The following is a 25,295-nucleotide window of genomic DNA, read 5'->3' as shown; positions in this document are numbered from 1 at the left end:
AGGCGTGAGCCACTGTGCCTGGCCTAACATTTCTAAAATTAAAAAACCAAAACAAGAAACCATATTCCTAAACACATATATAGCCCCAATGATTTCAAATAAGGAACTGTGAACTTGTATAAATACATCCATATTACCTTTCTTTTGCTTAGCATTTGCATAGTAGATACTTTTTCTATGTTCTCTCCTCTCCTCCTACATCCTCTTTTTTTATTTGTAAGTTTGGTAACTATAGATTTCTTTTTTTTTTTGAGACAGGGTCTCACTCTGTCACCCATGCTGGAGTGCGGTGGTACTATCATAGCTCACCGTAACCTCAAACATCTGGGCTCATGCAATTCTCCTGCCTCAGCCTCCCCAGTAGCTAGAACTACAGGTGCCTGCCACCATGCCCAGCTAATTTCAAAATTATTTTGTAGAGACAGGGTCTTAAACTCCTGGTCTCAAGCAATCCTCCTGCCTTAGCCTCCCAAAGTACTAGGATTACAGGTGTGGGCCACCACACCTGGCCTGCATGTCTATTATTTTAGTGCTTGCCCCTATTTTTTTTTGTTTTTGGTTTTCGTCAGTAAATATTTCAGTATGTTTTGAAAAGAAAAGCCTCTTTTGTAAAAAATAAAACCACCACACCACTATCACATGTAAAAAATAGTAATTCCTTAATATCAAATATTCAGTCTGCATTCAAATTCCCAATTGTTTCTTCTCTTTTAAAAATAGAGTTTGTGGCCGGGCACGGTGGCTCCTGCCTGTAATCCCAGCCAGCACTGTGGGAGGCCAAGGTGGGCGGATCCACCTGAGGTCAGGAGTTCAAGGCCAGCCTGGTCAACATGGTGAAACCCCGTCTCTACTAAAAATACAAAAAAAAATTAGCCAGGCGTGGTGGCACATGCCTGTAATCCTAGCCACTCGGGAGGCTGAGGCAGGAGAATCGCTTGAACCCCAGGAGGCGGAGGCTGCAGTGAGCTGAGATTGCGCCATCGCACCCCAGCCTGGGGGACAAGAGCAAGACTTCATCTCAAAAAAATAATAAAAAAATAAAAAAATACATAGTTGGTTTGAATCAGAATTCAACATAGTCCATACACACTGCAATTGGTTGATTTGTCTCTTACATCTCTTTTAATCTACTGGATACCACTCTCTCTCTCTCCCCCACTCCCTTGTAATTTATTTGTTAAAGAAACTGGGGCCAGACATGGTGGCTCATGCCTATAATCCCAGCCCTTTGGGAGCCCAAGGTGGGAGGACTGCTTGAGCCCAGGAGTTTGAAACCAGCCTAGGCAACAAAGTGAGACGCTGTCTCTACAAAAAATAAAAAAAATAGCTGGGCATTGTGCACGCCTGTGGTCCCAGCTACACAAGAGGCTGAGGCAGGAAGATAGCATGAGCCCAGGAAGTTGAAGCTGAAGTGAGCCGTGTTCATGCCACTGCACTCCAGCCTAGGTGACAGAGCAAGACCCTGTCTCAAAAAAAAGAAAAAGAAAAAAAAGAAAAGAAAAAGGAAATTGGATTGTTTGTTCTGTAGAGTTTGCCACTCTAGGGGAATTTGCTGACTAGGTACTCAAGGTTCACTGAACATGTTCTTCTATTTTCTGTATTTCCTGAATATTGACAGCAGGATCTAGAGTAATAATCTTTTTGTGTCATGGACTTCTTTGGCAGTCTGATGAAGCCTATAAATCTCTTCTCAGAATAATCTTTTAAATATATAAAATGTAAGAGATAGAATGACAAAGGAAACAAATTACATTGAATAACAAATTATATTGTGGTTTGATTATTTTTTGGCAAGACTACTTAAAAAGTAGCAAGCAACATCCTTAAGTTTTTAATATATTTGCCAATAAATTTTCCCATAGGATTTTAATTTATTCAGTTATTTTTATCTTTTGAACATGACAAAACAGTCTAACATGCTTTAATTACTGAACATACTCCAACCCAACTACATATTATTAATTTTATCTAGTTTGACCTTAGAGAGCCCAATAAGTAAATAAATTTAGCAACTTTTTCATCAATGTTTTTAACTTATCATTAGACATTCTATGAACTTCCACTAGGTTTACTTTTCTTCTTGCAGAAATACATACTTAATATGTTTTTTTCAGCTGAAGTGAGGGTCTGTGGTTAGTACTGCTTTTGTATGTCAGAAATTATCTTTACTTCGCCCTCATTCTTAAATGATAGTTTAAAAGAATATAAAATTTCAGTAGAATTGATTTTCCCTTACCCTTCACTGTCTTCTGTTATCTAAGATATTCATATAGTTGTCACTACTTGGTAGATAAACTGTTTTATCTAGTCTCATGGCTTTATGTCTATCTGTCAATGACTAACAAATTTCTATCTTGAGCCTGCATCTTTCCCCTTGAGTTTCCACTAGAAGAACCAACTGCCCACGTGATGTCCATTCTTGAATGCCTGATAGGCATTTCAAACATTAACATTTCAAAGCCAAACTCCTCCCCAATCCTGTACCTCCTTCAGTCTTCTTTATCTCAGCTAATATCAACCTCAACCTTGCAATCACTCAGGTCAGAAACCCTGAAGTATTTCTTCATGCCCTCTGTCTCATCCCCTTCTTTCCAATCATTCCATGACCATCATCTAGGTCTCATAGTTTTGTGGTTGTTTCCAGGTTCTATCCAGTTACCAAGCTCAGAATCAGACCTTCCAATTTTGGTTTCGAGTTCCTATCCCAAATATTCTACCCTAAAATGATATTCAGGAAACTGAAGATGTAATTATTGAACTATTGGATGATTCAGTTCCTTTTTTTGGTTATCAGGGTTAGTCTTTCTGTTTTTGATATGTTTTCTTTTGTTGTTGTTATTATTATTATTTTTGCCAGGCTCTTTCTAGGAGCAGAATGGCTCCATCCCAGTCTTCAAGCAGTAAGCCTCGTTCTGTTCCTACATCTTGCATGGAGTACTGTCAGCTCCCTTAACTCCACAGTGCTGCATATCAGACACTACTATAGTCTGCTCCTGGCCTTGGAGCCCAAAAGGTCGGTAGCTTTGGCCACATTCCCAATTTAGTGCTTCTCCTCATTTCTGGTTTATGGAGATGCTTATACTACTTTCAAGCCTGCCTACATTTTATTTTGGTTTATATTTTTATATTTTACCTGGCACTGCTATGCATATGAAGCAGAAGCTTCATAGTATAAGTATAAACAAAAATAGAAGTTTATATTTAGTATAAGTATAAATTCCTACACTACCTTAACCAAAAATTGGTGGAGTCAATATTTTTCATTTCATTTTCACTGACTTAATAAATGGCACTTTCTTCCTATATATCCTCCAATTTAAATCTCTTTCTCTTTATATAATACTGCCTCCCTAAAAAGATAGCAATAAACATATACAATGTGTCTATATACCTGAAAAAAAATTTTTTTCTGCACCATTGCATCTTTCTGAACACTGGGTTTAAATAAAAATAGATCATGCTTCCAAGCATGAAGCACTATAAGGATACCTATTGTCTAATTCCTAGTATTGATAAAAATCAACATTTCCAAATTTACAAGTGATAAAACCAGTAGGAACAAGGTGAGAAACTATTTTTACAATGTTGAGGTATTCAAGTTCTAGAAACACTCTAAATATACTACTAATTAGGCAGAGCTGGTTACCATGTGCTAAAGTCTTCTCTCTCTTAATTCACAGATTTTTTTAAAAGTACATATTTATAACTATTTGTAGACATATGTATGTTGATAAATATACTAAATGTATGTAAATGAAATTCGGGACTTTTACATAACAAGAAAATACATGCCAACTTGGCTTAACAGGTATGCCAGCTTTTGGCCGGGCGCGGTGACTCATGCCTGTAATCCCAGCACTTTGGGAGGCCGAGGTGGGCAGATCACCTGAGGTCAGGAGTTTGAGACCAGCCTGGCCAACATGGCAAAAGCCGTCTCTACTAAAAGCACAAAAATTAGCTGGGCGTGATGGCAGGTGCCTGTAATCCCAGCTACTCAGGAGGCTGAGGCAGGAGAATGGCTTGAACCGGGGAGGTGGAGGTTGCAGCAAGCCAAGATCGTGCCACTGCACTCCAGCCTGGCCGACAAGAGTGAGACTTCGACTCAAAAAACAAAACAAAACAAAACAAAAAACAGGTATGCCAGCTTTTAAGTCAAGAGATACAGCTTTTGTTTCTGGTTCTGCCATATCTTGCTTTGTGAAGTCAGGCAATTCATTGTCTTTAGGTCTAATTGTTTCCTTGCCTCTAAAATGAGGATGATCTTATGATTCCTTCTAATTCTCAAATACTCTGATTCTACTCTTATTACTTTTATTATTCCCATTAGTTTTTTTTCTCATTTTGCAATTTGATTTAATGTTTCTACAACTTACAGTTTATTTACAATTTAGATTCAATTTACACTGTAACTTTAAAGCAGAGATCTCATGAGAAAAAAAAACCTAGTTTTTCAAATAACAAATACTGTTTGCTATTAAGCAAAATCAATTTATGGAAATATGTTAGAGAAAAGGAAAACTGATGTTTATTAAAAAAAAGTCAGATTTTATTAGCACTAATAAGATTCGAGCTTTCAAGGAACAAGGTGATTAATGTTTTTCATGTCAACCATAAGAAAACATAATAGGAAGACATTAGTTTTTACTACCTGAGAATAAACAATAATTACATTTTTAGGCTATTAAAACCTTTCTTTCTTTTCATATTTTATCCAAATTATTCTAGGAATATCTTCAGAGATTATATCATTTTCATATTTGATGGAAAAAACTTAAAAACACAAAAATTCTGTTCAAAGATAAATGAGTTTAAAGAATCACGCATATACCCAGGCTAGAGTAGTCTGTTTTTCTTACTACTACTCAAATATCACTTTGATAAAATGATAAAGAAAAAAAAACACACACACACACATTGCAGGTAGTACATTCCCGCAAAAGTCAGAAGACTCAGACTTAAAAAATAATATGCTTTAGCTTTTCTTTGAACACAATGGCTCCTGTGAAATGCAACAAGCATCAGCTGCATCTCACATGCCCAGTTGCCTCACCTCTAATTCTTTGAGGTAGTTAACTGTTGCTTCTTGTCTCATTAATATGACTAGGTCATGAGGATGCTTCAAGTTCATTGGTGAATCCACCTGCAAGCAAGCAATAAATAAATAAAGCTCGGATTTCATTAATGCTGGTTTGGATTAACAAAGTCATTAATATGCTTTAAATTATTGTTCATTCGCCATTGTAATCAGCGTTATTCCTCAGCAAAACTCAAGGAGTATTTCAAAGTGATCACATGTAAATGTTAGCAAAGGGAATGACAAGTGCAACAGTTGTCCTGTGAACTCCAACTTGGAAGAACAAGCATTCAAAGTACATATTCTGACTTTACAGGTGATATAATAGTAAAGAAGAGAAGTATTTGGCAATGATTGATAAAGTAACTTCCTTAAATGATGTTTCATGCCTGTAATAATAAAAAATGAATTGCCCTGTTTTGATAGCACATTTCATATCTGAATAGGCTTGGAAGTGATAAAAGGAAAATATTAAATGTACCTCTTTTTGAAAGCTATTTGTAGAAGTCATAAATCAAAGATAATATAAAATAACCTTGAGATTTATTACTTATTGCTCATGTTCTCTGGATCAACAAATCAAACAATTATGTTGAAGCTGTAGAAAAAATGAACACTCATATACTGGTAGCTGGCTTATAAATGTGTTCTCATTGTTTGGAGTGTCATTTGACAACATATATCAAAATGTTACAACTGCATAACCTTTGAGCAAAAGAAAGTCTAGGAAACTATCCTACAGACATTGTTCAATAAGTAGGCAAGGATATACATAAGGATGCTCACTACAACATTTGTAGCTGCAAAAGGACAATCAGAAACAACCTAAGTAAATCAATAAAGTGACAGAGAGACCCACTGTCCAATGGAATGGGATACAGGAAAAAATGTTAAAGCTACTGCCAGTGACCAGAGTATAAGAGCTTTACATAAGGAAGCAGGAGAAAGTGCTTAATTTACAACTCCGTCCAGACATCAAGAGACAGCTATTTAGTACATGACTTTACAGGTATTTTTAAATGAGATTTTTAGAAAAAATAAAATTGGGGGAAGGAAGGAACTGTGGAAGTGTGACAGTCCCATTCCAAAATGCCTAACCAAGGCTGGGCGTGGTGGCTCATGCCTGTAATCCCAGCACTTTGGGAGGCCGAGGCAGGTGGATCACCTGAGGTTGAAAGTTTGAGACCAGCCTGCCCAACATGGTGAAACCTCATCTCCATTAAAAATATAAAAATTAGCTGGCATGGTGGCACAGGACTGTAGTCCCAGCTACTCAGGAGGCTGAGGTAGGAGAATTGCTTGAACCCAGGAGGCGGAGGCTACAGTGACCTGAGATTGCGCCAACGCACTTCAGCCTGGACAACAGAGCGAGACTCTGTCTCAAAAAAACAAAAAACAAAACAAAACAAAACCAAAAAACAAAATGCCTAACCAGTCTGTTTACCTGATATTTGAAGAATTGCAAGAAAGAAAAAATGAGATAAATGAAGATTGAAAGAACTATTTAAAGCATAATCTTAGCTTTAGATTAAAAAGTTACTAGATAACAAAGTTTAATAATATTTCCATAGCATGGATCTGGTCAACATTCAATTGTGAGGAAGTACTTATCATTTCCTTGAAGCTTTTAGTTCAGCAAAGATACAGAGGAGGCATAAAGATAAAATTATTAGCAGAAGGAAGGGAGTTCACTGACAGCTGTGTTTCTCTTTTTGAGGTGACAGCAAATGGCAAAGATCTTTGCCAGATAAAAGTTGACTGCAGAAGACTTACAGCCTGACATACATGTTTTCTGAGGTACTTTCAAGTTCTTAAATTTTAAGATGTATGACTTGTCTTTGGGAAATGTTAATGTGAATTTCTCACTTCTCAAATACTTCTCCTCCTTAGATTATCAGAGTATGTTTGACAACTTTGTAAATACAGTTATATGCCAAATAACATTTCAGTCAATGGCAGACTGCATATGTGATGGTGCTCCCATGAGATTATAATACTGTATTTTTTTTTTAGACGGAATCTTACTCTGTCTCCTGGGCTGGAGTGCAGTGGTGTGATCTCGACTCACTGCAACCTCTGCCTCCCTGGTTCAAGCGATTCTCCTGCCTTAGCCTCCCGAGTAGCTGGGATTACAGGCGTCCGCCACTACGCCCAGCTAAGTTTTTGTATTTTTAGTAGAGATGGAGTTTCACCATATTGGCCAGCCTGGTCTCGAACTCCTGACCTCGTGATTCGCCCGCCTCGGCCCCCAAAGTGCTTGGATTACAGGCATGAGCCACTGCGCCCAACCTAATACTATATTTTTACTGTGCCTTTTCTATGTTTAGATACACAAATACTTACCATTGTGTTACAACTGCCTACAGAACCATAACATGCTGTACAAGTGTGTAGCCTAGGTGTGTAGTAGGCTGTACAGTCTAGGTGTGTGTAAGTATACTCTATGATGTTTGCACAAGGCTGAAATCATCTGATACATTTCTCAGAACACACCCCCATTTTTAAGCAATGCATGAACATGTTACAACATCCATTCAACCAATAAGTGTTTATTAAGCTTCTATAAGCCAGGCCCACTATGAGTCGATGTCCTGAGTCAATGTTTAGAGTCTATGTACTCCTGTGCCATATACAACGTGTAAAAGAATGTTAATATGCCTTCAAAGTCTTTAGCATTGAAAAGAGGCTGCTATAAGTCCAGAAGCAAAAAGGAGACAGGAATTAGAGAGAGGTAGGTTAAAAAGGACATAATGAACACACAAGATCTCAAAGCACTTTATGGCTTTTTCACAAAGGATAAACAACCCTACAAACTTCCATTGCTGCACAGAACAATAAATGATGCAAATAATAACCTGAATTGTAAAGAAAAATTATAATCATTTTCACTTACTTTAAGGAGGTGAAGAAATTATGAAAAGTATTTTAGAGAAAAATTTAAACTACAGGGAAAACCTGATCAAGTATCTGGAAATTAGGTTCTATGGAATTCTATTATTCAGAATGATTCATTCTCTAAGAGTTCCAAGTAAACAAAATTTCACTGTTACTGTAGCAGCTTATTATAATAAAGAAAATGACAAGCCATATAAGGCAATTCAATTTCATTTTCCTTTGAATACATTATATAAGTACAAGTTGAATATTCCTAATCTGAAAATCCGAAATCTGAAATGCTCCAAAATCCGATACTTTTTGAGTTCACTGCAGCATTTTGGATTTTGCATTTTCAGATTAGGGATACTCAACCTGTACATGTATCCAATTATATATAACATGAGTAAATATTTTACTCCTATCAAATTATGTTCATGTTATTTGTTGCTTTAATTAACCAAGATATTGTTAATATCTACACCTCCGATCTGGAACCCTATCTCAACAAATTCAGTAAGTTCACATGGTAACATGGAAATATCACTCACTATATGAGGGTAATTACTTCACTGCCAAATCAGATTAACGGTGAACATTTTAAACTTAACCAATCTAAGAGTATAAACATTTTTGATGTCCTACAAAAACAAGTTTGAGTCAATCACTTTTTAATTATTCTTTATGGCAGAAAACTGAACATTTCTGTTGTAATATTAATTCAAGCTCTCATGTGCAACTTATTCTTCATATATACTGAAAACTTTCACTGTTTTTTTTTTTTAAATGGTATTCATCTAGGTACACGAAAGCAATATGGGAAACTCACTCTTCTCCAAATAGCACTTGGAAACTGATGAATATAATCTTAAATTATGCCATTCTCATTTAAAATTTTTCCCCTTAAGTTAGAAACTAGGGACAAAATAATTTTAATATTTTAATTCAGAATTATAGTTATTTAAGTATTAAGACAATATGAAGGAAAACGTAAATCAAAATCTTCAAAGTCGCCAAGATTTTGCCTCTATGTAAAACCTGAAATGGTTCTGTTTAGTGAGTATTTGTAGTGTTTGCTATCCAATATCCATAAGTCCCCCCTGTGGCAAAAGCACCTCACTTGCTTCCTTCCCCATATGGGAAGCCGTTGTCAGAGAATTCCTTTCCCTTGGTCATGGTGATTATTTCTGAGATACTACTCCAGTAAGGTCAGCTGGTACTAAAGAGACTCTAATCCAGAACTTTGAGCTACTGGTAACCAGCCATCTTGTATCTACATGGGGCCTGAGAATGGGGATGACGAAGCAAAGAAACAAAAAGAGAAAAACTGATCCTTGTTACACTATTTGAGTCCTGAATCAAACTGTATCTGCAGCCCTTACAATTTGCCAAACATTCCAATGAAAACTTTATAATACAGAAAGTATTGATGTGTTATTTCTAAACTTCCACCTAATTTTCACCTATGTCCCTCTGCCTAGGGCATCTTATTACTACTGTGGCTCTTATTTTTCTTTGGGTATATAATCAGTACAGGAACTGCTGGATCAAATGGTAGTTCTGTTCTAAGTTCTTTTGAGAAATCTCCACAGGGGCTGAACTAATTTACATTTCCATCAACAGTGTATAAGACTTTCATTTTCTCTATAGCCCTGCCAACATCTTTTTTTTTTTTTTGGTCTTTTTAATAATAGTCATTCTGACTGGTGCGAGGTAGTATCTTATTGTGGTTTTGATTTGCACTTCTCTAGTGATTAGTGATGTTGAGCATTTTTTCATATTTGTTGGCTGCATGTATGTCTTCTTTTGAGAAGTGCCTGTTTGTGTCGTTTGCCCATTTTTTAATGGAGTTGTTTTTTGCTTGTTGAATTAAGTTCCTTATAGATTCTGGATATCAGATCTTTGTTGGATGCATAGTTTGAGAATAGTTTCTCCCATTCTATAGGTTTACTCTGTTGATAGTTTCTTTTGCTGTGCAGAAGCTTTTTAGTTTAATTAGGTCCCATTTGTCCATTTCTGGTTTGTTGCAATTGCTTTTGGGGTCTTAGTCATAAATTCTTTGCCCAGGCCTATGTCCAGAATGATATTTCCTGGGTTTTCTGCTAGGATTTTTGTAGTTTTATTTCTTACATTTAAGTCTTTAATCCATCTTGAGTTAATTTCTGTATATGGTAAAAGGTAGGGATATAGTTTCATACTTCTGCATATGGCTAGCCAGTCATCCCAGCACCATTTATTGAATAGGGAGTGCTTTCCCACAAAAATTTTTTTATGTATTTCTTTTTCTACCTTCAGTATGTAACTTGCTTTCAGGTATATGCTAGGCATTTAATATACTGTTGATTGTTTGAGGACAGTATCTGTTAGATACTCTGCCACATTTATTAGATACTCCAACTCCATCTGCTAAAGCATTATCATTCACTGATGACTATTTGGAAAAAAAAGGTGAAGTGGCTAAGGTACCAGAGATCAGAAACAAAATATGCATCTGACCAGTCTATGACTAACTGTATGGCTTTAAACAGATCATCTTCCCTGCCTGGGCTTCTGTTTCTTCATCTATAAACTGAAGGGATGCAAGCAAATGATTTCTAAAACTCCTTTTAATTTTCAAATCCTACTTCTATAAAAGACTTAACGTTACCATAAAAGTATCACATTTTTACTAGCCAGACCTATACCCCCAAAATAGTCTGATATTCAAATATATGAAATTATCATCCTTTCAATTTGCCCATATAAATTCGTACTCACTCTGGGCAGGAATATTTTCCAAAGCTGTAGTTAAAAGCTTCTTTTAGGGCCGCGTGTGGTGGTTCACGCCTGTAATCCCAGCACTTTGGGAAGCTGAGGCGGGTGGATCATGAGGTCAGGAGATCGAGACCATCCTGGCTAACACGGTGAAACCTCATCTCTACTAAAAATACAAAAAATTAGCTGGGCGTGGTGGTGGGAGCCTGTAGTTCCAGCTACTGGGGAGGCTGAGGCAGGAGAATGGCGTGGACCTGGGAGGTGGAGCTTGCAGTGAGCAGAGATTGCGCCACTGCACTCCAGCCTGGGTGACAGATCGAGACTCTGTCTCAAAAAAAAAAAAAAAAAGCTTCTTTTAAACTGTCAATTTGTCAAATTAAACCAAGGCTCTAATTAGCAGTGGCTGGCTACTTCTGAGCAGTTATGTTGTTCATGGCAAAATCAGCCCTCTTTATCCTTAAGCTACTTAATACTAAGAAAATCTTTTTTAGAATTATAAACGAAATATATTTTACTGTAAAAACAAACACAGTACCATATAGACAATATGAAGGAGAAAATAAAAATTACTTGAAATTTCACTTTCAGAGATATCTGCTGTTAGATATATATCATGTCAGGATAACTTCTACATACATACACAAACACAGAGCTTTGTAGGTAAATATTTTCACAAAAATACGATAATAATATATCTACTATATTATTTCCTTCCTCTCTCTATTCCTCTGTACATTTTGTCAGACTTCCCAGTAAATACAGACTTATGTCAATATTTTTAGTGGTTAATATTATTTACCCAGGTTCTTAACTAAAATTCAGGTTTTTGGTTATTCTCCCTTTTTTTAACAATATTACAATGAACATCCTATACTAAAACTTTTGGCTGGGCGCAGTGGCTCACACCTGTAATCCCAGCACTTTGGCAGGCTGAGGCGGGTGGATCACCTAAGGTCAGGAGTTCAAGACTAGCCTGTCCAACATGGTGAAACCCCATCTCTATTAAAATTACAAAAATTAGCCAGGCATAGTGGCACATGCTTGTAATCCCAGCTACTTGGGAGGCTGAGGCAGGAGAATCGCTTGAATCCGGGAGGTGGAGGTTGCAGTGAGCCAGGCACTCCAGCCTGGTCAATAAGAGTGAAACTCTGTCTCAAAAATAAATAAATAAATAAATAAAAATAAAAATTAGTTAGCTGGATGTGGTGGTAGGTACCTGTAATCCCAGCTACTCGGGAGGCTGAGGCAGGAGAATCGCTTGAACCCAGGAAGTGGAAGTTGCAGTGAAAGGAGATCATGCCACTGCACTCCAGCCTGGGCGACAAGAGTGGCTCCTTCTCAAAAAAAAACCCCACGAACCTTTTTAGACAGCTATCAGATTATTTCTTTCCTGTAACAGAAAGAAAACCGTTAGGTTAAAGGAACTATACTATTTTTTTGCATTTGTAAATTTACAGTTTTTGCTAGCTTTTCTCCAGAACAGTTGAATCAACTTAAATTCCTAACAACAGTGACTGAGTTCCTACACATCCTTAGGAATGCAGAAAAAAGGGTGAATATATACATTTTTTCTTTCTTTTTTGTTTAAAGAGATAGGGTCTTGCTCTGTCACCAAGGCTAGAGTGGACGGGTGTGATCATAGTTCACCGTAACCTTGAATTCCTGTGCTCAAGCAATCCTCCCACCTCAGCCTCCGGAGTAACTGGGACTACAGGTGAGCTGCTGCGTCAGGCCATGAATACATTTCAGTCTCTTCCTTGGCCATATGTATTTCTTTTGTGTATGTGATATTGTAAAATATATATTTGGTCTTCCACCCCACCCACCTTTTCTTGGCATACAACTCCTAAAATCCTTAGAATCTCCAAAGTGCTGTCTTTTTGTACAGTAGTGAGTTGACTGATGGCTGGCAGCTCCTAGGTAGTTTCAGGATCAGGGCAGGTCCCTGGAAAGACTAAGGCATGATTAGGACTTTCAGCCCCACCCCTTAACCTCTGGTGAGAGAAGAGGGGCTGAAGGTTAAGTTGATCACCAAAGGCCAATCATGCCCATGTAATAAAGCCTCCATAAAACCCCAAAAGGACTGGGTTCAGGAGATTCTGGAGAGTCAAACATGTGGAAGTTCCTGGAGAGGGCATGGAAGTTCTACACCCTTTGCCCCATACATCACCCTGTGCATCTCTTCATCTGTGTCTTTTCTAATATAATAAACCAGTAAATATAAGTAAGTTTCCTTGAGTTCTGTGAGCCACTCTGGCAAATTAATTGAACCCAAAGAGGCAGCTATGGGAGCCCCAACTTGAAGCTGGTTGGTCAGAAGAGGCTGGGACTGAATGGGGTGGGAGGAGTCTTGTGGCACTGAGCTCTTGACCTGTAGGATCTGATGCCACTGCCAGGTAGACAATGTCAGAACTGAATTGGAAGCCACCTAGCCGGTGGCAGCTGCAGAACTGACTGCTTGCTTGGTGGTGTCAGAAACATGTTGTAAGAGAACAGTGGGAGAAACTGAGATGTTTTTTCCATTCACAATGTACTTATAAAAAATCTCACCTGTGTGTGATGGTTCACACCTGTAATCTTAGCACTTTGGGAGGACAAAGAAAGATCACCTGAGATAAGTTCAAGACCCCCCCCCCACCTCCCCTCCCCGAACAACATAGCAAAACCCCATCTCTACAAAAACAATTTTTAAAAGTAGCTGGGTGTGGTGGCACATGCCTGTTTTAGCTACTTGAGAGACTGAGGTGGGAGAACCACTTGAGGAGTCTGAGGCTGCAACGAGCCATGATCGTGCCACTGCACTGCAGACTGGACAACAGAGACTCCATCTTAAAACAAACAAACAAACAAACAAACAAACAAACCTGCTGCCTCTCTTTAACTATCTGACAGTTTATATATCATATTTTAAGAATATGGTTTCTAGTTGATATGACTTTACGTGATTATTCTCTTGTTTGTGTTTTCTAACTTTTTCTACAGTGAACATGTATTATTTAAATTTATAAAGTGTTCTTTTTTTTTAATGTGCTATCCACAGGTCATCTTGTTAACACTGAAACTTTAGAACACTACGTAACATGTTTTATCTTTTTTTTTTTTCCTTAAACAAACTGTAATGACAAATATAAGCTTAGGTCTGAGGAAGAATCTTGTATTTTTCCCTCGTGTATTCACTTATAGAGAAAAAAAATTCCTCTCACAGACAAGGACCAAGGTAGAACATCTCAAAAATGAAACATCTTTTGTATTTTCTTGCTCCTTACCTTTCTTCCCTCAGATTTTTACCCTTATCACAAATCTAGCTCAAACTTATTATCAAATGATTGTCTAAGGGACCCTTCTGTTTGCGATCCCTTCCAGGCTACTATGGTAGCAAGCAAGATGAGTTTCACAGGGATGGAATGACGCAGGCAGAAAGTCTGTTGCTCCACTTCTCATGGAATTATCTCTTCAGGATTCAAGTCTAACCATCATGGGCTTGCATCTTCTTTGAGGTTTAGAGAAGTACAGGTTCGCAAAAATAGCAGCCCAGCTTCCACTCTTGAGAGAGATACGCATGGGCTCCTGGCTATAACTGTCAAAACAAATGTGTAATATAAACAGATCTTTTACTAGAAACATTTCATTGTATGAGATTGAGAAAACTATTATAATGAACTGCCAAAATTTGGAAATATATTTGTTAATTATGACTTTTTGAAGCTAGAGTACTTGTAGAGTATTTTTGAAAAATCAGAGGCCGGGTGCAGTGGCTCAAGCCTATAATCCCAGCACTTTGGGAGGCCAAGGCGGGAGAACTCCTGAGGTCAGGAGTTCGAGACCAGCCTGGCCAACACAGTGAAACCCCGTCTCTACTAAAAATACAACAATTAGCCAGGTGTGGTGGCGTGTGCCTGTAGTCCCAGCTACTCGGGAGGCTGAGGCAGAAGAATCACTTGAACCTGGGAGGCAGAGGTTGCAGTGAAATAAGATTGCACCACTGTACTCCAGCCTGGGTGACAGAGCAAGACTCTGTTTCAAAAAAAAAAAAAAGAAACTAGAAACAAATTTTAATCTTACAGGATATCAAGTCATCAAAGTAAAAAACAAACTTCAAATTAATGAAAATGCTAAACCTTGACTATCATGCTAAACCTTGACTATCACCTGAATTTCCATGGCCTTATATCCCTGTTTTCTAAAGTTTTACCCTCAACTGGATTTTACCTTCTCATTTTCACAGTTCCTGAAATGTACAAATGTATCCTTACAGTTGTAAATTTACATAAAATAATCTAGGTAAGGGACACGTACTGCACAGTTGTTATCTAGATTTGAACATCTATAGTGTTGCAGTCAATTTTATGAGAATATTCATGTCTGTAAACAATCACCATTCAACTAATTGACAAGCAACTTAGTAACCATTTTCAACATGAACCACAAATGAGTAACTTCCTATAATAGTGCTACCAGTCCACATTTTCTAATTCATGTCACCAGGGCATATACAAATAACATAATTAATAAAGTAGAACATTTGCAACTCTAAAAGGAAGGTAAGTGAAAAGCTGGATCAAGACACAACAGTCATGGCTCAAATAGACGCTGTTTTAGATAAAACTAGTTAGAACAAGAGATGACATGTGAAAAGAGACCTGAAAGGAGAGAGAGGCTGAGCCGTGATGCCATCTGCAGAGGAAGAAGCAAGGACAAAGGTCCAAAGGCAGAATCAAGCTTGGTGGTTTGAAGAACACCGAGGCTGGTATGGCTGAGGCAGAGCACACCACACCACACAAGAAAGAAAGTGGTGTCTGAGGCTGGAGGAGTAGACAGGTGCCAGGTTCTAGATCTTACAGGACCTTGTAGGCCATAAGGAAAACTCCAGATTTTAATCTAAGTATGATGGGAAACTACTGAAGATTTTCTGATGTTCTTTGTTTCCCTCCTATCCCAAAGGGAGTGACATGACCAGCTGTGCTTTTTAAGAGATTACTTTGGCTGCTCTGGAGATAACAGATCTAGGGGACAAAAGTAGAAGCAAGGAGACCAGGTAGGAAGCCACTGCATAGGTTCTGCAAAGAGATGAAGACAGTATTGACTGGAATTACAGAAATGGAGGTGGAAAGACATGGCTGGATTCAGGAAACATTCTGGAAGTAGGGCTGACAAGTTATTGCCAGGTTAGGTTTGAGATATGAGAAAGAGTCAAGAAGATACCAAAATTTTGGACCTGGGCAATTTTGTGAATGGGGGAAGATCAGATGTGGTGGGGTAGAAAATCAAGAGTTTAGTTTAGGACATGATGTATTTGTGATGACAACTAAATGGTGATGTTCAGTAGGCAGTTGGATATATGAGTCTGAAGTTCAGGAAGAAGTTGAAACTGCACGTAAGATTTGAGAGTCTTTAGAATATAAATGGTACTTTATGCCCCGAGACTGCAAAATATCATCTGGTGAACATATGTACAGAGGGAAGAAAAGGGGCACACCAACACCTAAGACTCATCAAGAAAAGGTGAATTCAGCAGAAGAGAATGAGAAGTCAGGGCCAGGGACTGAGAAGAAAAACCAGGAATACGTGTTGGCTCTTCTGTATGCTAATGCATGTAAGAGCTATTACAGGTGTAAAAAGTTGCTTAGTTGCACACATTCTCTCTCCCTTACTCAGTGTTTCCTCAGTGTATACTATGTGTCAGCCACTCTTTTAGGTAAGCATGTAAGAAAATAGCTGAGTAAGATATGAAGACAAATGTTGGGCTGCTAAGAACTTAAGATTAGTGAGAACTGAGCATAGGCTCTGGGTATCTTGACAAGAGTTGTAGGGATGAAGGATGAATTGGAGGGGGCTTAAAAAAGGAAGAGAGAGGAGACTCCACGAGCACAAATAACTCTTTTAGGGTGTCTGTCTGTAAAAGAGACACACACACACACACACACACACACACACACACACACACACACACAGACATTCCCCTTGTTTTCACTTCTGCTATCAAGGAGTACAGCTGAGACGCAGGTTTTAGCTTACACCCTACTCCTTAACATTTTGGAATGCAAAGTTGTTCTAATTTTTGACGTGAGCAGCTCGTGAGCCCTCTTATTTATTCTTCACTATCAGAGCGCCTTCTGTTTACTTTCACCAGAGTGGCTTCTAAACTGCAACAACTGCTGAACCCCACAGCTGGTTCTAATCCCTCCTCAACAGTGCAGCTGCCATTTCTCATCTACCACGCCTCTGTTTTTTCTGATTATTTTCTTCTGCTTATCTTTTTCATTGTCTCTTGTTGCCCCATACTTTTTGCTTTTTGATGCCTGCGCATTAAAGTTGACCTTTTAGATATCTAAACTGGTACAAAGACAGCGAGGATGATTTCCCTTGCATAACACAACATGACTACAGTAGGTAAGCAGGAATGATCTCTGAAATTATGGCTCTTCTCATCTACTGTGCACCTTTTCTGAGGGCCTACGGGCTGATTCAATAATGCGTGACTCAAAGCTTTAAAGACATGGAAGTCTGAGGCTTCTTTTAGGCTTAGTCCCCAGATGACTAAAATATTACTGAATACTATAAGGATTCACTGAGAAATGTCTAGTGTGGCATTTACCTAAGTAGGTAGGCCCAACACAGTATGGTAGATCCTTTCATAAAGGAATTCAGGATGCTATGGAAGCACATAGAACAGCTTATTCAAATTTGGGCATACCAGAAGCTTCACTGAGAAAATGATGTTTATATTATGACGAGTATGACTCAGCTAGACTCGAGTGTTGGGGGAAGAACAACATATGCAAAGGCCCAGAAGAAGTGAGAACACGGCATATTTGGGGATGCTCACAAAAGCTAAGTCAGTACGGCTGTGTGTGTTATTCTAGGGTTAGGGTGGGGTACTCAAGGATGACCCGAGATAAGGCTAGAGAGGAAGGGCCAGGTCACATAAGATATGTTCGAGAATCTGTCTCCCTCCCCACCACCAAAACCTTGTCAATAGAAAGAGTTTGGACCATATCCTGGGATATGCACCAAACTATTAAAGGTAGCTTTCCCTGGGGAGTGAGAGTGCATAGAGGTGGAGGGATTTCACTTTATTAAATATTCCCATGCTGGCAAGGTGGATGTTTATTTTTACAATGCCATGCATTATTTCTGAATTCAATTTTTTTTTTTTTGAGGCAGAGTCTCACTCTGTCACGCAAGCTGGAGTACAGTGGCACTATCTTGGGTCACTACAACCTCCACCTCCCGGGCTCAAGCGATTCTCCCACCTCAGCCTCCCGAGTAGCTTTGATTACAGGTGCGCACCACCATGCCCGGCTAATTTTTTGGTATTTTAGTAGAGATGGGGTTTTACCATGTTGCCCAGGATGGTTTCAAAAATTTTAATTAAATAAAACAAAGGAGAAGAACAGGAAGCTGCGGCAATAATAAGGTGGCCTGAATTAGAGTAATGATAGTAGCTATGGGAAGAAGTAAAATATAATTAGTAAAACAAAGATCTTGGTGATGGCTAAGGGAGACTAAGGAATTAAAGACAACTAGATTTCTGACGTGAACAAATAGGTAGTTAGTTGTATTAGTCTGTTTTCACGCTGCTGATAAAGACATGCCCGAGACTGGGCAATTTACAAAGGAAAGAGGTTTAATGGAGAACTCACAGTTCCATGTGGCTGGGGAAGCCTCACAATTATGGTGGAGGAGATTTGGGTGGGGACACAGCCAAACCATATGAACGGTGGTTGGTAGTATCTTTCATTACATTAGCAATAATACGGCTTGATGCAAGTTTGGGGTAAAAATGAATTTCAATTTGGTTATTTTAGCTTGAAGTACTTAAGAGACATTCACATGGAATTAGAAGTTATAGGCTGGGTGTGGTGGCTCATGCCTGTAATCCCAGCACTCTGGGAGGCCGAGGCTAGTGGATCACAAGGTCAGGAGTTTGAGACCATCCTGGCCAATGCAGTGAAACCCCGTCTCTACTAAAAATACAAAAATTAGCCGGGCATGGTGGCACGCGGCCCTAGTCCCAGCTACTCGGGAGGCTGAGGCAGAAGAATTGCTTGAACCTGGGAGGCGGAGGTTGTAGTGAGCCGAGATTGCGCCACTGCACTACAGCCTGGCGACAGAGCAAGACTCCATCTCAAAAAAAAAAAAAAAAAAAAAAAAAAAGGTCTTAAATCTACAACTCTGGAGAAAAAAACTAAGTTACAAAAGGAATGCAGATACTCTCAGCATACATATGGTAACTGATGCTCAGGTGTATGTACAGAGTTTAAAAAAACTGGAACAGAAGCTGGAAGGATGGCAATATCTAAAACTGAATTTCTTAGACTATGTGTGGTCTACCTGCATTATACTCTCCCAAGGAGTTTGATAAAAATGTAGAATCCTTCGCTTTACCACCAACCTACTGAATCAGATACTCTGGGTGTCTTGGAAATCTGCATTTTAAGCAAGCAACTCCCAATTCCCCAATTATTTTTGTACAAGGTAAAGTTTGAGAACTACTTATCTAAAGGGTGAGTATGAAAAAGAGCAAGGGCAAAGAAACAAAAACAAAAACAACAAAGTTAAGAAGGAGATGAGCTGGCCAGGCATGGTGGCTCACGCCTGTAATCCCAGCACTTTGGGAGGCCAAGGCAGGTGATTGCTTCAGCTCAGGAGATCAAGATCAGCCTGGGTGACATGGCAAAACCCCGTCTCTACAAAAAATACAAAAATTAGCTGGGTGTGGTGGCACTTGCCTGTAGTCCCAGCTACATGGGAGGCTGAGGCGGGAGGATCACTTGAGCCCAAGAGTTCAAGTTTACAATGAGCCATAATCATGCCACTGAATTCCAGCCTGAGCAACATGGTACAACCCTATCTCTACAAAAAATAAAAAAAAACTAACCAGGTGTGGTGGCATGCACTTGTAGTTCCAGGTACTAGGGAGGTTGTGGTGGGAAGATCACTTGAGCCTAGGAGTTCAAGGTCACGGTGAGCTATGACGGTGCCACTGCACTCTAGCCTGGGTGACAGAGTGACCTGTCTTTAAAAAATAAAAAACATTATGGCTAGGCATGGTGGGTTCATGCCTGTAATCCCAGCACTTTGGGAGGCCGAGGCAGGCAGATCACCTGAGGTCAGGAGTTTGAGACCAGCCTGACCAGGAGAAACCCTGTCTCTACTAAAAATACAAAATTAGCCGGGCGTGGTGGTACATGCCTATAATCCCAGCTACTCAGGAGGCTGAGGCAGGAAAACCGCTTGAATCCAGGAGGTGGAGGTTGAGGTGAGCCGAGATCGCACCACTGTACTCCAGCCTGGGAAACAAGAGCGAAACTCTGTCTCAAAATAAATAAATAAATAAAAATTTAAAAAATTGAAAAAGTGGGAAAATTATTTAAAGTTCTAATTTATTTCTGTACATTTCCAAGCTCCTCTCACTGCCCTACAGTATAAACAAAGTCAGAATCTCAGTAATTTATAAGAAGAAAAATAATAGTGGACAATATCTGAAAAAATGGACTGAATGAGAATCATTTTGAAGCGAAGGTCTTGGACAAACTGCAAAGGTTTGGCAGATGCCTAGCAAATTAGTGAATAACCACCATGACCTCTCCAGGTGTAACTAAATCCTGGAAGTGTATAAACATAGAAACAGTCCTTTATGACAAAAAAAGATGAGTTACTTTTGAAAAGTACAGAAATAAAGCTGTCAGCTTCACAGTGCCATATGGATGCTCTCTCCCAGATTAACCAAATTACTTAACATCAGACCAAAATTAAACCAGGCCTTCACTTACAAGCTATTAATGGCTGGGCACAATGGCTCACACCTGTAATCCCAGCACTTTGGGAGGCCAAGGCAGGAGGATCGCTTGAGGCCTGGAGTTTAAGACCAGCCTGGCCGACATGAAGAAACCCTGTCTCTACTAAAAATTCAAAAATTAGCCAGGTGTGGTGGTGCACACCTGTAGTCCCAGCTATTTGGGAGGCGAAGACAGGAGAATCACTTAAACCCAGGAGACAGAGGTTGCAGTGAGCCAGAATCACACCACTGCACTCCAGCCTGGGTGATAAGAGTGAGACTCCGTCTCAAAAAAAAAAAAAAAAAAAAGAGGATCTGTACTCCGAAGATACCGGCCTGACCGGGGGGCAAAACGATTAAGTAAATGCCGAATGAACTCACACTTATTTAGGACCCTTCCACACCCACTTACCCTGAATCTTAAGTTACCACAAAACATTCTATGGAGATAAAGCAAACTGGAAAAGAAGATACCTTTACTTCATTATTTTCATTTTTGCTTTTATGTTTCTTTGTAGTCCTTCATTTGTAAGTGTTATGAGAGGAAAAAAATCTACTGAGTACAAGGTGCTCACTTGCATGCTACTGCAGACTAATCCATTTTTACTTACTATTGCCACGAAATGCCACACATTAGTTACACGACTTTGAGTGACTTTCTCTCTTAGGAGTCGTACTACATAGTCTTTAAGAATGTTTTCCAAATCTGAAAGTCCACGGTTCTAAGTAAGATTGGAGAAGAGGGAAATAGTGACAAAGAATACGAATATTAAAATGTATAAGACAGCTGATACAGATGATACTCTTAATTTACTTAAATTTTTAGCCCTCCACTTATGAAGAAAAAGAATATCCAGAGGCAGAGAACTCAGTACTAGCAATACAACTTCTTGATTCAGTAAGGCTACAACTAACAAACTGGTAACATTTCAAGAGTTTCTCTGTTAGCTGGTACCTAGAGCATGGAACATACATTTTTTTCAACGAAATGAAGTGCCATAGAGTGGTTAGGCTCTTAGGCGAATTCACAAGTTTAACCTTTGATGCAAGTAAATTACCAGACACTGATTAAAAAATAGAAAATAGAATATAGAAAGTAGATATTGCCAAACTAGTGATTAAGCAAAAACAACATCAAAATGAAACAACACAAAATTTATCTTGAAACCTATTTTTCACAAAGTCAACCAAAAGAGCCATAGGCCTGATTACGCTAGTGCTCCTTTTAGTAACTAGATTATAATAGCTCACTTCTTAAGTCCATGGGGTCGAAGTTAAGGACCCCTGCTTAAATAAAGTGAGATGGGCTTACTAGGTTTCAGGTACCAGCGACAGACACTAGGGCATCAGAGGTATGTCAAAGCCCAAAGCTAGGAAAACAGCACAGAGCGGAGAGGAGAAGAAGAGGGGGTTTCTCTTAGCCTTCCCCTGACACCAGTGGAAAAGGAACTTAGTGACTGGAATGTTCTCTCCACATCCCAGCTCCAGGATTCCCTGGACCATATTTGGGAATTCAGTGGCAGCTCAGTAAACATAACCTAAAAATTGGGGAAGGTATGCTTCCTAGCTGAGGCAGGGATTGTGAAATGCAACAACTTGCTGGGCATGGTGGCACAAGCCTGTAGTCCCACCTACTCAGGAGGCTGAGGTAGGAAGATCAATTAAGGCTGCAATGCATGGGAATAACCATGCACTTCAGCCTGGGCAATAAAGAAAGACCCCCATCTCTAAAAGAAAAAGAAATAATTCCTTTAACCATCATGCCAAGTAATGGACACCAGCTGCTGCCTGCAGCAGCCCCAGCTCTGACTGTGAAGAGGTTGCCTGCAGGAATGTATGCTCCTTGCTCTTACTTAAGCCCCCTTTTCAACCCACCAAAGGATGTACCATTTCCAATACATATGCATGTTGACAAGTCTGCGGTATGTAACTGGTGGGTGCCTATCTTTATTGTCTGCTAAACCTTGAAATATAAAAAATCAAATGAATTTTCATCTCTCCTGGGAAAGACTTCTTGATGTACTTAAAAAGTTATAATGGCCGGGCACAGCGGCTCACGCCTGTAATCCCAGCACTTTGAGAGGCCAAGGTGGGGGGATCACAAGGTTTGGAGTTTGAGACCAGCCTGTCCAGTATGGTAAAACCTTGTCTCTACTAAAAATACACATATACACACACACACACACACACACACACACACACACACACTAGCCGGGTGTGGTAGTGCATGCCTGTAATCCCAGCTACTCGGGATGCTGAGGCAGGAGAATCACTTGAACCAGGGAGGCGGAGGTTGTGGTGAGCCAAGATAGCGCCATTGCACTCCAGCCTGGGCAACAAGAGCGAAACTCCATCTCAAAAAAAAAAAAAAAAAAAGTTATAATGATGGTTGGACAATTCAGATTTTTAAGTCATAAGTACTTCTTTATGATCACTGTGGAAAACAATGACCCATATATCTAATCTGGGTGTGTTTAATATTAAAGGTTCTCAAAAGGTATGTACCACTCTAATTTTCTAAAAGCTGTTAATCCAGTTAGCCCTTAGCCCTTTGCCTGGTAGTAGGTCACTTTAAAACTGAAATCACACTTATGCTCTCATTCAAATATTGTAACCAAGAATAAGCCGCAAGAATTTGGTATGTCAGGACAAAGTATACAGATGGTCCCCACCTTTTGATGTTTCAACTTATGATTTCTTGACTTTACAATGCTGCAAAAGTGATATGCATTTGGTAGCAACTGTACTGAGTGCCCATACAACCATTCTGTTTTTCACTTTCGGTGAAGTATTCATGAATTACATGAGGTATTTTGATACTTTATTGCAAAAGATGCTGTTAGATGATTTTGCCCAAATTTGGCTAATGTAAGTATTGTGAGCACGTTTAAGGTAGGTTAGGCTAAGCTACAATGTTTGGTAGGTACATTAAATGCATTTTTGACTTACAGTATTTTCGACTTACAATGAGTTTATCAGCACATAACCCCTTCATAAGCTGAGGAGCATCTGTATATACTAAGCTTTCAATTATGTTTCTGAATGTACAAATCTGCAATATATATGGATTTCATACACTAATGGGATCTTTCAAGTCCTTAAGTACAGTATATACAAATATTATAATTAATCACGATCTAAATTGATAGTTTGGATTCTACCTGCATACAAATTATCGCCAGGAAGGGAAGCATGGGTCATGCACAATCAGCTATCAGAGTGGAACTCAGGAGCTCACCACAGCACCCAACTCTTTTACTTTATTTATATGTGGTGCCTTTTCTTCAGATTAAATCCAACTTTCCTCCCCTGGCCTCTTATTGTTACACTGCAGACACCAACCTTATTTCTTCTGGCATAAAATCTTGTGGCTGCCTGAACATAACACTGTAAATGTTATGTATAGCAAAGTATTGGAAAATTCAATGAAAAGGATCACTTAAAAAGTCATGTAATAAAGAAATCTTGCTTTTTAAACTTTAAGCCTAATTACTTAGCTCAGCAGTGACTTGGCAGAGATCCAAAAGATTCTTCAGCTCTTCCCTGCTTCTCTGAGGCAAGTTTCCAGTAACCCCTGCCTTCCCCCATTAATACATATGTATCCAAAGTGCAAAAAGAAGGAATTTGTTAAAAAAAAAAAAAAACAGACTCTACTTTCCCATTGCAATGTTAAGTATATACATAAAACATTTCTACCAGCTTTCACTTTTTAGATGGGCTACTTTTTGAGCTGAGTGGTAGGACACCAAAATGGGAAGGAGAAGTCAATGTCATAGAGTATAAATAGCTGCGGCCAAAAACAATATTGCAGAAGAGCCAAAAGGAGAAAGGCTCCCCAAAATGCAGCAGGAGTGACTTAATTCCACGTCTTCATAGAGACCTCAGGGAAAACCACTATCAGGAAACAAAAGAAGGGTGGAAGCAACCAGCACTCACATATGGTCTTACAGTGTTTTCTTGGGTTTCTGAAACACATACACATATATTTAAAGTCTCAGATAGTATGGCAATGAAAAGGAAACTGTTCTTTATGTATGTCATATAGAAAACGTTACCCAATAGGAACACGGTCTTTTCTTAGATATGCTGAAAACCACTCATGAATACCTAGGCGGATTTTTAATTATGCTTAACTTACTTGAGATAGAATTTGCAATTACATTACACGGCAAATCTAAATCTAAACCTCACCTTAAACGTTGGAATGTGTTCCTATCATTATTCATTACACACAATCCAAAGGACCAGTAATTTCCCACCACACTAGTTAAAACGTTTTAGATCAGTGGGCTAAATTGCATGGGGCACACAATTCACTTTCTAAATGTTTGCTAGACACTTCAAGATTGTCCTCAAGTGTTCGAAGTCAGTAAGTTTACCAATATTCTGTAGCGGAACACACACATACGCACTCGTTAGGCATCAGCAGCATTTACAAAACGCAGGCAATCATAAAGTTATATAAGAAAAGCAGTCTCCCCGCTGAGGAATTAGTTCAGGCATACAAGAATCCAGGAAATCGCATATCCTCCATGCGAGGCTGGGTCACAAGAACCAGGTAAAGAAACAAAGCAAAGTACACTGGGAAACGAGGGCAGTAACAGCTGAAAAGATGCAGGCAACGCCACCAGCGGCATCTTCAAGCATTCCTTCTGAAGGGGAGTGTTTCTATGTTGTTTCTAATGAGCCACTGCTGACCTGAGTAACGGTACAAGCTGAAACCAACACAACCAGAAACGAAATCCACCATGTGGTAGACGAGACTAGGGGAGCAGCACGAATGGTCCACAGGCTAGGGGTCCAGAAGCTGTC

At 39.2% G+C, this 25,295-nt stretch overlaps 1 protein-coding gene across 4 annotated transcripts in view; it reads right to left on the bottom strand.

The window, feature by feature from the left end:
- Positions 1-25,295, bottom strand: part of TTC17 (tetratricopeptide repeat domain 17) — a 143,641-nt gene that overhangs the window by 113,725 nt on the left and 4,621 nt on the right. For 3 of the 4 annotated variants that reach the window (XM_024930978.4, XM_024930983.4, XM_024930982.4), the window contains exon 2: positions 5,051-5,140. In XM_024930978.4, the coding sequence (XP_024786746.1) occupies positions 5,051-5,140 (90 nt within the window). Of the gene's footprint in view, positions 1-5,050; positions 5,141-11,918; positions 12,093-25,295 lie in introns of all 4 variants that reach the window. The other variant, XM_055094297.2, reaches the window with a different exon arrangement.

Source organism: Pan paniscus, chromosome 9 (genome assembly GCF_029289425.2).
Source record: "Pan paniscus chromosome 9, NHGRI_mPanPan1-v2.0_pri, whole genome shotgun sequence".
NCBI classification, from domain to species: Eukaryota; Metazoa; Chordata; class Mammalia; order Primates; family Hominidae; genus Pan; species Pan paniscus.
The sequence above is the reverse complement of the archived record's forward strand: the minus strand, read 5'-3'. Positions and strand labels throughout refer to the sequence as shown.